This window comes from Haliotis rubra, unplaced genomic scaffold (assembly GCF_003918875.1).
Source record: "Haliotis rubra isolate DU_JTF1 unplaced genomic scaffold, ASM391887v1 Scf319, whole genome shotgun sequence".
In the NCBI taxonomy this organism is placed as follows: domain Eukaryota; kingdom Metazoa; phylum Mollusca; class Gastropoda; order Lepetellida; family Haliotidae; genus Haliotis; species Haliotis rubra.
In genome coordinates this window covers 885,872-902,932 of record NW_025766990.1, presented here as the reverse complement: position 1 = coordinate 902,932, position 17,061 = coordinate 885,872, and the positions used below count along the sequence as shown (strand labels likewise).

General features: G+C 38.0%; 1 protein-coding gene across 2 annotated transcripts in view; it reads right to left on the bottom strand.

Moving 5' to 3' along the window:
• The window catches only part of LOC124283629, a 71,218-nt gene extending 55,420 nt beyond the window's left edge, over window positions 1-15,798 (bottom strand). Inside the window, exons 1-8 of one of the 2 annotated variants that reach the window (XM_046719618.1) lie at window positions 15,724-15,798; window positions 14,227-15,237; window positions 13,256-13,333; window positions 11,944-12,679; window positions 11,591-11,715; window positions 11,339-11,433; window positions 10,980-11,130; window positions 6,686-8,866 (exon numbers count right to left, since the gene is read on the bottom strand). In XM_046719618.1, the coding sequence (XP_046575574.1) occupies window positions 8,853-8,866; window positions 10,980-11,130; window positions 11,339-11,433; window positions 11,591-11,715; window positions 11,944-12,679; window positions 13,256-13,333; window positions 14,227-14,353 (1,326 nt within the window). In that variant the 5' untranslated portion in view covers window positions 14,354-15,237; window positions 15,724-15,798 and the 3' untranslated portion in view covers window positions 6,686-8,852. Of the gene's footprint in view, window positions 1-6,685; window positions 8,867-10,979; window positions 11,131-11,338; window positions 11,434-11,590; window positions 11,716-11,943; window positions 12,680-13,255; window positions 13,334-14,226; window positions 15,238-15,723 lie in introns of those variants that run through there. The other variant, XM_046719619.1, reaches the window with a different exon arrangement.
• Window positions 15,799-17,061: the final 1,263 nt, after the last annotated feature.

Here is a 17,061-nt window from a genome sequence, read left to right as displayed (position 1 = left end):
GCTATCAGATAGAGGGTACTTTTCAAACAAAGCCGGTATTTCTATTATTTTATTTATACAGCAACATTCTTCGAAATTTCCCCATATACGTCTGCCAGATACATCACAAAATACCCCTTTCTCTCTTGATCTTCTCAAACGACGGTTGCAAGTTCGAAGAATCCTGGTCAAAGTAGAAAAGTCTTAAGACTATTCCTTACAAATCTGTAACATACACGTTGTACCGTAAATGGGTAGAGCTTCTGTTCGGGTGAATATCAGAAGGACAACGATACCATTATCTCCAATGTTGTAGAAAGCACTCCACTTACTTAGGAAAACAATAACCCACTGAGTTATTTTATTCTTGTCGGAATCAATATTTTCGGCACCTGTCAGATCAGAACTTGAACATGCAAGGTCTGCGACTATGTCAGGTTAAAGGTCTGCAAGATGTCTAGCAACACTGGGGCGTAATAGTCATAGGCCTGCTCCAAACAACGGAATATATATCTTGTGAGAACGACTTCTCCGACGGGGAACATTACAGCAATGCAACATCACATTTACTTGTGTGACATTTGCTTTCGGAATCTGGGTTTATGGATCGTCAATTTAAACAGGACAATCAAGACGAATTTCACAAAAGGCACGGATGTCCAACATGCCTATGGTATACTCAGAGAACGCACCCGCCTGTGCTATCCGGTAATAATCGCTACACGATAAAAACTATTTTTCATTTCATGTCTCACAGAATATATAATTTGATATGACATTGTTTGTTACCGTATACGTTTGTGTTAATGAAACTAATGTGGACAACTTTAAGTTCATGTGTGGCGTTATTACAGCAAAGGCTGAAGGAGAAATAACATGGTTCAGGCACTGTGACTATTGCTGAAGGGGTCGTTGTCGGCACAGGTACTTCAGATATGTACCCCAGGTACGTTTCTGTATACAGTAATGTACCCTAAACAAGATCAAAATACAGAAACGTACCCGGCACCTTACACGGACGATGAGTCCATATTTCGCAACCTAAAATCGAAACCGTATGTAGTAGTTCCCGTTCAACTGATTGCAAATGGTATTGTGCTCTACGAAATATTCGTTACCGTGGATGGTCGTTTCTTATAGAACGCAATCAAATGCATCTAATACCACTGTATGTTCCAATCAAGAAAACAACACACTGCGGACTGGAATCGTCCAAGGGTACGTTTCTGTATTCCGAATTTGGCTAGGGTACATTTCTGTATACAGAAACGTAGCTTGGGTACACATCTGTAGTACCCGTGCCGACAACAACCCCTTTTGCGTAACTATTAAAAAAGGTACATTGCAGTGCAATAATATTCCAATTATGTTCTGCCAAAAACTATTTTACAGTATTGATGCGCGAGATGAAGAGACTTAAGAAATTACTAGTTGGTTCGTGTAGCGTATTTGGCCGTGTTCCAAGAGAGATAACGTGCTATTCTGCAAGGACATGTACAGCTAGGGACACTTGCAAGGACAAAGGGGCAGCTCATCGCCCGTTTGTTCACCACTCACAAAATTTGCCAACACCGCAGACAAAGCGTAACTGATACTGGTAGCAAGAGCGAGTGCAGTTTAATAAGCCATGGTAACTTGCGTAATACTGCTTTCTTAGTCAGGCTCTTTTGATGATACGAAAAATGAGGTCACGTGAACGTTGATTTCAAACGTACTAAAATGTGTGAAAATGAAATCACATGAACCAAGTAATTCACAAGATGGAAACAAATGTTCACGTTGCTTGAGCACAGGTAACATGAAGGTGTATGCATGAACCGTTCATATACATACCCCTGAAATCCGGTATGATACATACATATCTAAGGTCTGTAAACATTTGAAAATTTGAAAATTTACATGTGCTTCCCCACCTAAGTACATTTATATGTTTCCAACCTGAGTAAACTTAGAACGAAATCGGAAATTTCAGCACCCATTGAAATTCAAAGGAATGCATCGGAAATACTGTATGATCATGTATTTACTTGGATATCTGTTTTGCAATTCATGTTTGGAAATACCGGACAATCCGGTCATGGCATACATGAACCATGTACTTGTGCATACGAAAATGTACGATGAGCATATGTTTCAAAGGTATAGATTCATATGAAATATATGCCCGAAGTTAGGAAATATCTGAAAACATACGTAAATCCGGTCATGGCATGTATTTCCTACTGTATTTACGTTTATTTCAATGGTTTACTATCCGGCTTTTGGTCCTGTGTAAGGGACGTAACTCGTGTAGGCTTATAAATACGTTTTAAGTGACTTGTTATTTCAAATAATACCATCGCTTACGATAAAGCTTTAACTTCAAGCCATTGCCACTTTATAGATATGTATTTATATTTTTTTGGATAAATCAGTTTTTCATGATGATGACAATTTAATTGTCCAAGTGCGTTACATATCAATGTGAAAAGGTTGCAAACTGCAAGGTCTTCCTTACCGCCCGCTGGAACACGTTAAGATGGATCCATACTACCCGTGAAATTAGTATGGTTTCATATACAATGGTTATCAACCAATCAAAAGTCTTCTAATTTATCTAAAGCGTAATGCATTGCTTATATGCTATGACAACACCGTGGCCGTACGTGAGTGATTAATGAGTGAGTGAGTTAAGTTTAACGCCGCATTTAGCAATATTCCAGGTAATATCACGGCGGGGAACAAAATATGGGCTTCACGCATTGTACCCACGTGGGGAATATAACGCAGATCTTCAGCCGGACGAGCGAACGCTTTAACAACGAGGCTTCTCCACTGCCCCGTGACCGTGCGTACTAACGTTAGGAGAAACGAAGTGTAAACAATCAAATGGCGATTCGGTGTGCATACGTTTATTTAATGTGTATATTTGACTGATGACTTAATGATAAAATAATGAATGTATTTTTTAGAATAACCATTCTGTTAATTATTCATCATACTTGAACAATGCATTTTTTCAAATTGTCATTTTCTCACTCTGTTCAATTAACGAAAAACTAAAGAATGTTATGTTCAATGTGCAGGTAAACATGGCCGACCAAGTATACAAAATATGGTTATGACCAGGGAAACAACATGGCACAGTGAGGTGTATGTAGGCCGCATATTTTGTGAAGGGCCTGCACACAGAAAATAGTTTAAAATATATTTCTGAATTTTATAAACTCAAATTCTATATAATTTCAATTTAAACATGTACTCAGTGTTACCATATGCTTTATGTACACGGAATATATAGAGCCGTATCGGGTAAAATTAACACCATGTCCCGCTGATTCTTGTTGTGTTTCGTTATATGAAGCAATACTTAATATTTATTAACAAAGAGCTCTTCATTGTAAATCATATTCCCGCCTAAAGGCGAATAAATCCTGTCCAGCAAATATGTTGCTGATAGATATTTGACATCGTCTACCATTGTAGGCTTAACTGGACACCCATGTCAGGTCATTCTGAACAGTCATGTCGGTCAAACGGTGTGCCATAGAAATTTAGATGTACAACATGTCAACAACTTTTCCTCGTTCCTGTTACTGATATTGTGCACAGTCTGGTAACAGGAACAATGAAAGATTGTCCAGTATTTGTCACATGTATGGCGGTAATGCATCAGTATAAGCTAACAATTTGAGGAAGTATTTGTAAAGTCGGTTTGTTTGTTTGCTTGTTTTTTGTTTAACGCCGCACTCAGCAATAGTCCAGCTGTGTGACGGCAGTCTGTAAATAATCGAATCTGCATCAGATAATCAACAGCATGAGCATCGATCTACGCAATTGGGATGCAATGACATGTGCTACTTGTGAAGAATTAATGGACGTCAATATAATGAAATTATAACAAGAATGTAAACTAACGCAAACTACGACCCCATATTCCAAATAAAGTAACAAGATAACATTTGTTACAACTGTTATCTGATTGGTCACTTACAGTTTGCTCAGGTTAACCCTGATAATCGAGTGCTATTCAAGCCTGTGTATCTAAAGCAGCAAACATGATTTGTACTTCCCCTGTATTTTGAGTAATGCAATACATGGAAATTTATTGTGAAAAAGATCGTTTTATCTTTATTCTCATTCATTTTTATTATTAAGATTTATTGTTTTTCATTACGAACGATCGATTGACTGCACGTCATTTGTTTGAAAACACAGCTTGTCAGCTTTTCAAAAGTTGAAAACATACATTGGTGAAAATTTAAGCACATTTACAGTAACATTAATGCAGGTGTATTCACGATTCTGATAGTTTTTGTTTCAAATTTACTAAATTGCAACACCTTCCTTACTAAATTACTTATGCAATTGCATGTACCTATTTCAACGTGGACAGTTGTGATAATAACCGAACTGCAGTCGTTTGTGAATATTTTATTTGCGGACCAAGCAAACACAATTATGAGAGACTAACACATATTTGACCTTGACTTGACAACTTTATCCGAAATCTGAAAAAGTAAATAACAGTATCGTGTCTGATACATGTCGATCAAGGAGAAAGAAAAGCACTCCCGTCAAATGAATACACAATGCCGTTTAGAAAGTGGTCAAATGTAACGTGTTATATTTGGGATTACGTTTTTCTAGTAAAAGATTCTAGTACTTTTGTTGGGTTGAGTCTCATCTGGGGTTCGAGCCCACAACCTTAGAGTGAGGCACGTAATCGCCAGCACACAATGTCAGCCATCTAACCCATTCAGTCACCGCGACTGAGAAAGTGTAATCCCAAATATATTTTATGTTTGCAACAACGTTATTACCTAGATGCAGTTTATGACTAATATCTACACCAAGATACATATATTCAGCAACTAATTTCACTGATTTCATTTTCAATTTCCTTGCAGAACCACTGAACGTAACTAGCGAGTCGTCTACCCCTTCTAAATACAACAATATTTGACTTATCAAGTATGACATTTAATTGCCATTCATTCGATTTATTCTCTAAACTTGATTCAGTAAACCCACCACACATCAGCAAACAGTAACATTAAAATCTCCAAAATATAGAATATACCTGTACAACATGTGTGCCTTTATAGATTATTCCATTTCTAACTCACTGACAAGGAGGAAAAAGAAATAGGACTCAACACACCTTCTTGTATAACACCAATGGGCAAACAAAATAGTCAGTAAATTCTCCAAAACAACGTACACAATCTTTGACGCACACACAGATACCTTATAACACAGACAATAATCCAATCCTGCCTATCATAAACACACCCATAGTTTCTGTCGATTTGCAGAGTCAATGGCTTTCTTAGTGACAATAAATGTTCCATACAATGTACGTTTCCTTCTTACCATATACATCTAAACAGTGGCATAAAAACTACAATTATGGGTAGCAGTAGAATAGCCTTTTACTGAAACCAGTTTATGTTTCAGGAATTTTATCACTAGTATTTGCCAAATTGTCAGAATTTTGTTTGATTATCAGTAACCTATCCTATATACCATTTGACAATTCTATTCTGTGTCTTGAGTAATATGATAAAACACAGCACAACAAATTGTTGTTTTAAGCACTTTTTATTCACATTCTATGGACAGGTGACATTAAACAAGCTTCCATAAGCAGCAAGTGATTACATTGTTAGGGCTACGAACGTTTCGAGAATAAGGGCCCTGGATGTTATGGTGTGAATAAAATTACGACCCTGCTGTTAATCTAAAACGTTTTATATATTGGGATAAAAGTCACATTAAACAAGCTTTCATAAGCAGCAAGGTATTACATTGTTAACCAAATATGTAACTTTATAAGCGCTTAGGTATTTAGATCATAGGGTTGTTAGAGAAATACGATATTATGTAAAATAATCATATTAGTACAGTTGGGTAGTTAAGTAAAGGGGAGTCTGTATGTGGACTGACTTAGTGGATGGGTGTATAAAGATATAGACAATTCAGTGGCTAAATCGATAGATAAGTCGACAACTTGGATAAATGAATAAATGAATCTGTGCATCTTTATCTGTACATGTAACTAATTAATACATGAATAATAGAAGCAATAACTACATCAACAAGAAAAGAAATTAATACCAAAAAAATTAATTAATCGATAAAACACACCAAATACATCTAAACATAGCAATCAGTCAACAACCAACCAACCAGGTCACATCACATCACATCACATGTTATGGTGTGAATAAAATTACGACCCTGCTGTTAATCTAAAACGTTTTATATATTGGGATAAAAGTCATATTAAACAAGCTTTCATAAGCATCAAGGTATTACATTGTTAACCAAATATGTAACTTTATAAGCGCTTAGGTATTTAGATCATAGGGTTGTTAGAGAAATACGATATAATGTAAAATAATCATATTAGTACAGTTGGGTAGTTAAGTAAAGGGAGTCTGTATGTGGACTGACTTAGTGGATGGGTGTATAAAGATATAGACAATTCAGTGGCTAAATCGATAGATAAGTCGACAACTTGGATAAATGAATAAATGAATCTGTGCATCTTTATCTGTACATGTAACTAATTAATACATGAATAATAGAAGCAATAACTACATCAACAAGAAAAGAAATTAATACCAAAAAAATTAATTAATCGATAAAAAACACACCAAATACATCTAAACATAGCAATCAGTCAACAACCAACCAACCAGGTCACATCACATCACATCACATGTTATGGTGTGAATAAAATTAAGACCCTGCTGTTAATCTAAAACGTTTTATATATTGGGATAAAAGTCACATTAAACAAGCTTTCATAAGCATCAAGGTATTACATTGTTAACCAAATATGTAACTTTATAAGCGCTTAGGTATTTAGATCAAAGGGTAGTTAGAGAAATACGATAATGTGTAAAATAATCATATTAGTAGTCGAAAACTTGGATAACTGAATAAATGAATACTAAGTCAAGCATTACGAAATCATAAGCAGTTTTTCTGTGCATGTTTATCTGTGCATGTAACTAAGTAATATATCAATAATAAAAGCAATAACTACATCAACAAGAATCACATCACATCACATCACATCACATCACATCACATTACATCAATATGTCGGTGATTAATTGAACCTATAAATAAAGAACTGGATGCTATGGTGTGAATAAAATAAATCTAAAAGGGTTTTAAATATTTGGATAAAATAGTAGGTGGTAGAGTTAACATATGTGTATAATTCTTCATTCTATACATATGGATTCAAATTAGCATAATAAAATTGGTTTTTCTACTTTGTATATATCAACAGGTTGGCATTTGTTTCTTATACCTAATATTAATATTTCTCTCTTTGCGGCCAGTGTGATGTGATTGGACCCGGTTGAGTCCTGGAGTGTTTACCATGTTCGCGTCCAAGAAATACACCAAAGACATTGTCTCTATTACCTAAGTTATTCCAATGTAAAAAGCTTTGAATTGGAATTCCAGTAACATCACATCCTTTGTACAGTTTCTATACTAAGTAGGAGAGACAAAACCCTTTCACCATTCTTAAGAAATCGACTGTACAATTGTTTCAGCAGTATTACAGTTGTATGATGGTGTTTGTAAACAAATCGGGTGTGAACCAGACAATCCAGTGACTGTCACCATGAGATACGATGACAGAGCATATGTTTATGAATCACTATGATATACTAAAGGAATTGTTTTTAAATGGAATGTCTGCACATATTTCCCACTTATTACATACAGCTGCAAAGTCATCAATTACCAATAGCTTAACGGAAAACCAGCCAAAACTTTTTATTAGCTAATCATTTCTAAGATGTTACCGTTTATTCCAGTTACAATAGAATACTTTTATTTCAATCCCCTAGTGAAACAGGAAGAACAACAAGTATTTTTATCACTATCTTTGTTATACCAGTTTTGTATAAACTGACATCAGTTGCGGAATTGTGATTAAGCCATATGAGTTCAAACATCATACATGTGTCTAGGGTAAATATAGTGTTCTCTATAAGATATATTCCAAATATCAATCATTTTATTCCAGTAAGGATTATCAACCTGACTTTATTTATTTGATTAATGTTAGCCACTAGAGGATGTATATAATTGAGTTCTTTGGACTTTCAATATTAGGTTTCGAAGGCTGCATCTTAAGTTTGATTCGGTCAAATCCCGATGAGTCGGATGCCGGCGTCTCGAATTGAATATTATGCATAACTCGAAGTACCTGTCGGTCCCAACCATTCCCTGTTACAGTTGTCATCATTTGATTTCCGGTTACACGAATTTGTCTCATAAATACAACGCCAACCTTCTCTATGGTCCGTATCAAGTTAGATCGTTGGTTTTTAGTTCCTTTGTATTCCATATAAAATTGAAGAAAGTTCGGTTTAGGCTATATATGACTTCCAGCTAGGGTCTTTATTATTGTTACACATTTACCTATCAAAGTTAGTCTTCCCTTTCGCAGGTTTGTAAGTATTTCATTAAAATATTCTAGTCTGGTCCTGATATTTTCAAAGGTCTTTCAAGTGTGTGTTAAGTTTGATTGTTAATACTTCAAATTCTTCTGACCGCCAGCCAAAGTGAAAACCCATGACAGATCTCTATATCACTTCCTGATACGAATCAAGTCCGAAGTTTCGAGTACTATCACTACATTCTTGAAAACTGAGACGAATCAACATGATGCTACATGTATGAAATGTTTTCAAAGGTCATTCCCTGGAGTGGAATTTAAACACCATCGGCCTTTCCTGTATCCAAAGGACATCGATGTTCTTGGTGGATGTTTGTCTTTTATGCTGTATAGTGGTAGATATCTGTTGACCCAGGAGAAGACGAAGGGCTGCTACTCATACTGCAGTTGAGTACAGTCTTCACATGAAGTGCCCTTTGGTATCATTAAAGAAAAGACATGTGATATCACATTAACATACACATAAATACATACAATTAAAAATGTTGGGGCATTCATTAAAGTGTGCCATAACCATTGATAGTATAACTAGACGTCATTAATATAGGGTCAAATGATATATTACACATGTAAAGAAAAGTTTCTCAGAAATAATAGGTCTGAGAGTGTCATCATAATGTTTAATGTGTTGACAAACGTGACACATCGTGACATACAGACAAACAAATCAAGCAGCACTAGCAAACATCAGTCGTATAGACCAAACACACACACACACACACACACACACCACCCCAACCCCAAATGAAAATGACAAACATGAAGCACTCGGTCATTCAATATCTTGTGTACCCTCCTCGCGCGTCCAAGACGCGGGTGTACCTTGTTCTGAGGCTCCGTATCAACGAACAGCAACAATAGATTTGAGTAATTATGCAGTAACAACTGACTGAGATTGTCATTAGTCGTTTAACGTCAGATGACAAGCTCCCTGTTGTCCATCACGTCATTTATCACGAAAAGGACAACCTTTTAATATTGATTGAATCCGTTTCTCTTTTCAAGATAATCTTGGATTCGACGAGACATTGTTTATACTCAAATGTCCTCTGTAAACTTGTTTCATTCCATCCATTCATCCGACAGGGCAGCACCAATATCGTAGAGGTTTGTCGGCGATTGCTTACGTGTGCGCCGTCAAAGGATATCGCACATATGTTTGATTGGGGATAAGTCTGGATTGAGTGCTAGATATGTTAAAGTAGTTAGTTTCCCCAATTGGAGGTGCTTAGCAACGAACTGTGTGCATTTGCGCTGTCATCCTGAAACACACACCGACGTCCATGTCGTCGCGCAGATGGCACAGTGTATGTCTCCAGGATGTTGTCACGGTAGTACTGCCCTGCTTTGCTTAGGGTGAGTGCTCAGTCCGTCTAAACCACACTATGTGGCGTCTGTCAAGGAAGTCGAAAGTATAACGTTTGCCCAAAGATGATTAGTCCAGCTCTGCCTCTTGACAACAACTTCGCCTTGCAGTAATGTCATGGTCCGTCAGTAGAGGGGAAACTCTTAGACATCAGACCCGCAGGTTCCATCTGTGAAGCCGATTACGAATGCTCTGTCCATTCACGTTAACACCTGCAGCTGTGAAAATCATGAACGACGTCCAAGTGTCAAAACGTCAAGACAGATAGATACGGGTGACAGGCACAGGTTCGAAACTGCAGAAACCACTGCTCACACCCTTCAAGGTTTTTAACCAGAGACTGCTTTAGCCAATCAATACAAGATATGACCGACCCATCCTGACGCAACATTGTCAAGAAAACAATAAAAGTTGGTGCCGAAATCAAGTCCTATTAATTTCGGTTCTGGTGGGGGACTGCTGTTTTTATAGAAGAGTCCAGATTTAACATTCCCTGTATTGACAGACGTCAACACGCCTACAGACGTCTTGTGGAGCGTTGTGCTGAAGCTTGTGTCATGGAGAAGACAGCTTCCATGGTGATTAGGAAAGGGGTAAAATCACATTAGACTACCAATTTAGTTGATGTTCAGAGTAATTTGACAGGTGTGGGCTGAAGGGATCAGATTCAGGGAACCGTTTCGTCAAAGTCATGGCCAAAGATTGATGGCCTTCCAACAGGAAAATCACTGTCCTCAAACTTCTAAGGTTTCGATGAGCTTTCTGAAGCAGCGCACTGATTTAGTACACCCTTGTCCTGCAAAGTCACCTGATGTCTCCCTCTGATACTGCGTGGGATGAAATGGTCTGCGTCTTGATTTGACAGCAGAGTTACCGAGCATATTTCAGGCCATTTCTTACCCTTTTGTGTTCGTTTGACAAACTGTGGGTCGGAGATACACTGCTGGTTTCTATGCATACCCGTCGTTGGGTTTGTGACATTTTTATTTGACCCCTGCACCTCAATTTAGGCTCGCAACGTTTTTGTCATGCCGTCTTCTTATGATCTCGATGTTGCCTATTAAGTCTACATAGAAACATGTCATTGTAGTTGTATTATCAGATTTAGAAAGATTTTAAAAAAGCAGTTTCTGTTTGCTGTTAGTATGTAAGGATACTTACATTCATCAATTGTGAATTGATATCTTTCCAACATTGACTGAGCTCGCTTTATCTTTCCTGGGATGGGTTTGGCGCGAACATGTTGCATGGACTTGAAGATAACCACATTTCTTGATTTTCGAAACGATTGACTCGTAATCTGATACTGAAACTACACCAAAAACACGTAAAATACAATAAGCGTAATCTTACAATTGAAAGAAAATATTAATAAGCTTGTTCTTTCAACTTAAAGGGTTCTTTATAATGGATGTTACTGTCTCAGATTATCAATTTAACACCCTAAATGGATTTACATGATTTACATGGCACGCGATGTTCATAGAGGAAAACAATTATGTGCAAGAAAGAGTGCATACCTCCACTGCGTTTGCTGAGCTGATGGCAAGATTTCCCTTCTGAGGTGAAGGCACAACTTTCCTCGTCAACAAGTACACAAGTTCAGTGTTGTGGTCTGAATTGTACAAGACAATATAGTTAGCCTTCGACGTTGTAGAAATATTCCTAATCAATAAAAACAGGTTCCACAATGCATCTCTGATACTGTTCCTTGTTTCAGAGTGGTCCTCATATGCAAGATATCGATTAAAAGGATGGAGACTGATTCTTACCTGAAACTGACACGCTTCCCTCACTATTCAGCGAGTCTTTGTCACTTGCTACCGGAAGACTTGACTCAAGGACTGTACCATAGCCTTGCATTCTAGGTCCAATATCCAAATTTGGATAGTGTTTCCTGAAAACGAAACCAGGTCATGCGAATATACAATCCCTACTTCCATGGATTAATTGTATAGGGTAGCAGATGTTAAGAGTTGTGCATTGTGCGCACACCATGTATTACGTTTTACAGTAACACATCCAAGACTGGTTATAATACTAAATGCTAGGTAACAATACGAGCTTGGGATACGTGTTTTAGTGACCCTATGAAACCTTAGCACTGTACTGGTTTCCTTTTTACCTCAAGACCGTGTGTTGATCTTCAGACATATATTCAGTGAGTTCCTGAAAATGAACTCGAATCGCGCACACCTTAGAGAGTCTACAGAGTGATTCTAGAGCCACCAGAATGTTCTGAAAAGTGATGGAGTTCTGGGAAAGAACACCTGCATCGTTAATCACATCAACCATCTCTTCAAATTCCAGTTTACTCAACATGTAGACAGCGCCTTCCTTTTCAGATCCCATGTCTATCAAAGATGCTGCTTTACATTCAGCGGCTGCCTGTAGGATTGATGTTGCTGCAGCTCTACTCCGTGATTCGTTCATTTGGTGGGGTCCTGCTATGCTAAATAATGTTGCCCTGTCTTCAAACTCTTCAATTCTTTTCTTGATTTCACCTTGCTCTTCAACAACTCCACTTATGACGCTGATATTTTCGTGCAGTGATGTCCGCATGATCTTTGTAATGTGCCTCGATAGAAGTGAATTGTACAAGGCATACTTCTCTGGTTTGTCATTCGTTCTCACAAAACTGAGAACAGTAACAGGTCTGTTGTGTGCAAATATGATGGTATCGCAAATAAGCTGCTTTGGTACTTTGATTCTGTCATTGTCCACGTTCAGGCTGACAACAAGAGACCTCCCGATGTACACGAACGACTGGTCATAACCCAAACCCTTCAAACCATCAATTATACACTGATGATTGTCTGATAGGTAGATTTCCAGCTTCAGTGGGAAAAACACACAGTCATCTGGGGAAAAAATATGATTAATTATATTTACTATTAGTTCTATCTTTTGCTGTCTATACCTCCCCTACTGCTCCTTCTACAGAGAGTATCACCGCATAGATCTTTAAAAGTTGTCTGATCAGGGGTACTGCATTTAAGCCCTTAAGTTTTCAAAATGTTCTAAAAAGACATGTGTAGATCATGTATATCTTGGACGCGTCTAGACCAGTGACCTCATCCAATTCCCTAGTTTTTCAGGTACTATATGTTCATGGGTTTGTTAAAATGCTACTCAGTCAATGTAATTTTCTTACGCTAGTGCAGCGTTTGGGATCCGTTAATCATTGGATCGATGCCTTTGGCCATAAGGTGCAAGGAGCAGAGATTCGAACCTACAGTTAGAAAGGCCGCAGTCTCAGAGGAACACGGCCTGTTTCCTTTGGGCAACTGCAGTGAATATCACTATTGATCCTTCTCACAGGTAGATTATACTTGAATTCAGTTCGACTCCAGTTTGTTTAAGAGTCACATTCCCCAATATGTAAATATACCATCAATAAATATCAGTAAACACAAATGTTGTGAAAGAATAAATACCTTCTTGTCTTGACTGCAATTTCTCCAAGTAACTCGTATCAGGATTTTCGAAATGTGCATCCGCTTGCCCCTTTAGAACTGCAAACAATTGTTGTTTAAGATTTAAGTTGACTCCAGAACAATCCACGTGAAGGTACATGATTTTATATTAATGTTTCTCGAAGCAAAATGGTAAACCGTCTCTTATACAGTTGCTCTTCAGCATGAAAATAGGTTTTCCCCAGCAGGAACTGACTGCATTTAAACTACGGTATGTGTGGGGTTCTTATCACTGCTGTCAGAGTCATTTGGCCTTCAGTGTAAAAATAGTAGACATGCATATGACATCACTAACCTTCGGCTCAATGCAAAGTAAACTTTGATACCCCGACATCAGCATCCTCCTTAGAGTATATATTTCTCAAAGAAATGAAGACATATAATGCCCAGGTATTGAGGATGGGACTGAAACCTTTACGCTGACTGGCTATTACTAGGCGTATGCTGGCATTTGTTCCAGGCCTATTTGGAACTGTTTTATCGGGTTTATGGTTCTGTCATTTAAGGACAGTAGCCAAACGCGACGTTCACCAGTCTTTTAATGAGTTGCCATAAATTTGAATACATTCAAATAAAGGGTCTAAAGGCCAGAATTCCGCAATTTCCGACCACATAATTAAGAACAACGACCATATCATCATGTGGGAAGGTACCAAAGTTCTATTCACCAACAACCGGCGTCAAAGGAAACTACGAGAGGTCCTTGACATCAGGAGATTCCAGCCAACGATGAACCATGATCAGGGTAAATTATCTGCCTACCGCTTGGGACATTAAGTTCTTTCATCTGTACCACCATTCACCTGTAGCTTTGCCTTAGCTGGTTGCAGTAAGCAGCCAAACCTACGGTAATAGTATCACACTGCAAATGCGAGAAGATTTGTTATAATTGCTGAGGCTTCCAGAAATGAAAGTATGGGGAAATGTTTTACCTTTGATTGACACATTGTCGGGACTTTCATCAGATGATTCTGAACTCATGGGGTCCAGGTCAAAGGGACAGCAAGGCATGTCTTCTTCGTCCGATGGATAAGACAGGTAGGAATCTGAATCACTCATTGTAGTCAGGATCCAATCACTTTACACCATAAAAGAACTGTAATGTTTATGAAGCTGTTCCAAATACCATACAAAGCATCCAAGTCAAGGTGTACCTAGTAATACAGCAGGCAGTTGCCACAGCCAACAAATACCTTCGTTATATACCTGCCTATTTTCCACTCAGTTATTCCAACATAATATGAGCCACCACGTGGCACTTTGGACATACCTGATAGGTATTCCTGAAAACGTAGGTTATTCCAAACGTAGTCAACAAAGTTCTCTTCCCACGAATTGTCTGTGTGTCCTTCACAATACGTACGAAAGGTGGGTTCATGAAAGGTTTTTATTTGAATGTGTCTGTCCTCCACCCAGTCTCGGCTATTCTCGTGGAAATGCCGATGCTCTGGTCTCACTGTGGCTTCACTCTCTTCAAGTTGTCCTTTTGAAACAAATGTAATCAGTTCAAACGTTGACGGAAACTCAATTTCATGATCTGAGCACACCTTGGTGTTGAGACTCACAGAGGACACACACGATCCTTTGGCAACCGTTAAAATCAGGATACCTTGTTGAAGACAGAACCACTCTCGAGAGTAGGACTCCACAAATGAACAACCATCAGCAATCAAACTTTTCAAACTTTTGTCAACAAACTGGTCAAATTCTGATAGGTTGCTATCGTTATTTGTTCGGTCAGTAATGTGAATAAACAAAATACCACCCTCAGTGTTACGTAATGCAGACACACACGTATCAAATTCCCGAAGTACTAAACGCTTCTTCTTTCTATCCTGTTCGGTAAAAGTTGATTCTTTTGTATGGAAGAAAATGATATTAGGTTCCTGTTCACGATGTTTCAAAGGATTTATAAGCGGTCCAACAGATGCACTTGTCTTTCTCTGAAACACGAAAATGATATAAAGCGACCATTTGTAACATTATACTTAACACTAAGGAAGTTAATTGTCAAGTCCTTTTTATGAATGATTAGTTAAATTTAGGATGTAGTTTTCTAAATCCGGAAGGGTGTATACGCACTTAACTAGAACGTCAGTAGTTTTGTAGCAGCTCTGAGAATTGACAGCTACTAACATCAAGTACATTAACTTGGTATGAGATACCAGTTAATCCCATGTTGTAATCAAATATGATACAAAACATGGAGACACTGGAGTTCTGGAGACACTATTTCATTGTTCTAAAATAATATGGAATTGATTCCCTTTATAAACATAAGTCAAGCACAGTCTTTTTAAGCAAAGTTTCCATTCTCATGTTGATTTAACTTTCATACATATAAATATAAGTTCTCTCATGCCCATGCTTGAATAAATCAGACATGAAATTTCACTATTTGCTCAAAGATGAATGTATATCTGCCATACCTGTTGGGTCACTGAGAAGACAGGCCATACCCCGACCACTCCTACATGACGACTGGCATGTTTACAGTTACGTGCAGTTGAAAAGAACACGAGACACATATGACGGCGTTGTTGATAAAAAGGTCAGAACGTGTAACAGATAGCAAATCTATATTGGGTAACAGATTGGCGCTTGGTAAACGTACGTATGAATCGATCTGGCTCAGTACATTATACGTTGTATGCTTCTCTCGAGGGTAATGCGGTCTTTGTACGCCTCTTTGTAGCAGTGTCACCCGAGCCGGTAGGCGAGGAGTGACACTTACCCAGTTTGATAAGAATAATCAATCTAGCTGGTTTTAAAATCTGAGCCTGTGACTGTCGATACATCAAGTGAATGACGTGCTTGATGTACAGTGCAGTATTAGGGTGACATTGCTTGTCACTGAAAGAAGACACCAATGTGTGACTTGAATCGTCAAGTTGAATTAGTAGTAGGATATGACGATTATTTGACAAAATGAAAATGAGGTTGCTGGACGATCTCTATTTGAATATATATAACAGAAGTTACTAGACAAAGCCCTTAGGAATTTAACATATGTTATATTTGGGATTACACTTTCCTAGTAAAGTATAGATTCTAGTACTTTGTTGGGTTAAGTCCCATCTGTGGTTCGAACCCACACTCTCAGAGTCAGGCACCTAATCGCCAGCACAGAAAGTCAGCCGCCTAAACCCGCTCAGCCACTGCGGCTTTTCCAAATTTGTAAATTTGTATGTCTGACAACTGGTAGGTTAGACCACGGACTTTGTGTACCCCTCTGATAAGTGTAATTTAACATTCAGACATTTTAACGACAGTGTTAACAATGACATTAATTCAAAGGCTATACTATATCCACATGACTTAGTATTCAGTTCATATCCGTTACAATGAAATAATGGGGTAATCTTATCTTAAGGTAATACTATGACCGGGAGGCCGGTTGAAGACATTCGCGATTACCCTTGGTGTACAGCTATTGACTATCTGCCAAGGTAAACATCGTTATCACCCGACGTTCATTTTATTCAGAACATACAAACAGCTTAGTTATGTGATGGAACATTTGACCTCGGATTCATTGATCTAACTAGAATAGATTTCAACTGTTTTTGGCGAAAAGAATGTTCCAGGTGTACATTGTTATCCTAAACATAGCCTACACACAACACGATCCTTTGTACAGACACTGTATATGATTCATTGCTTAGGCAGGCCTAACAATTTACAACAACAAAAAAGTATATGTGGATAGTTTAGTTTCCATTAAGGAGAAACCCCAAATCCTATGCTGCTAAACTCTATTCAGAGTA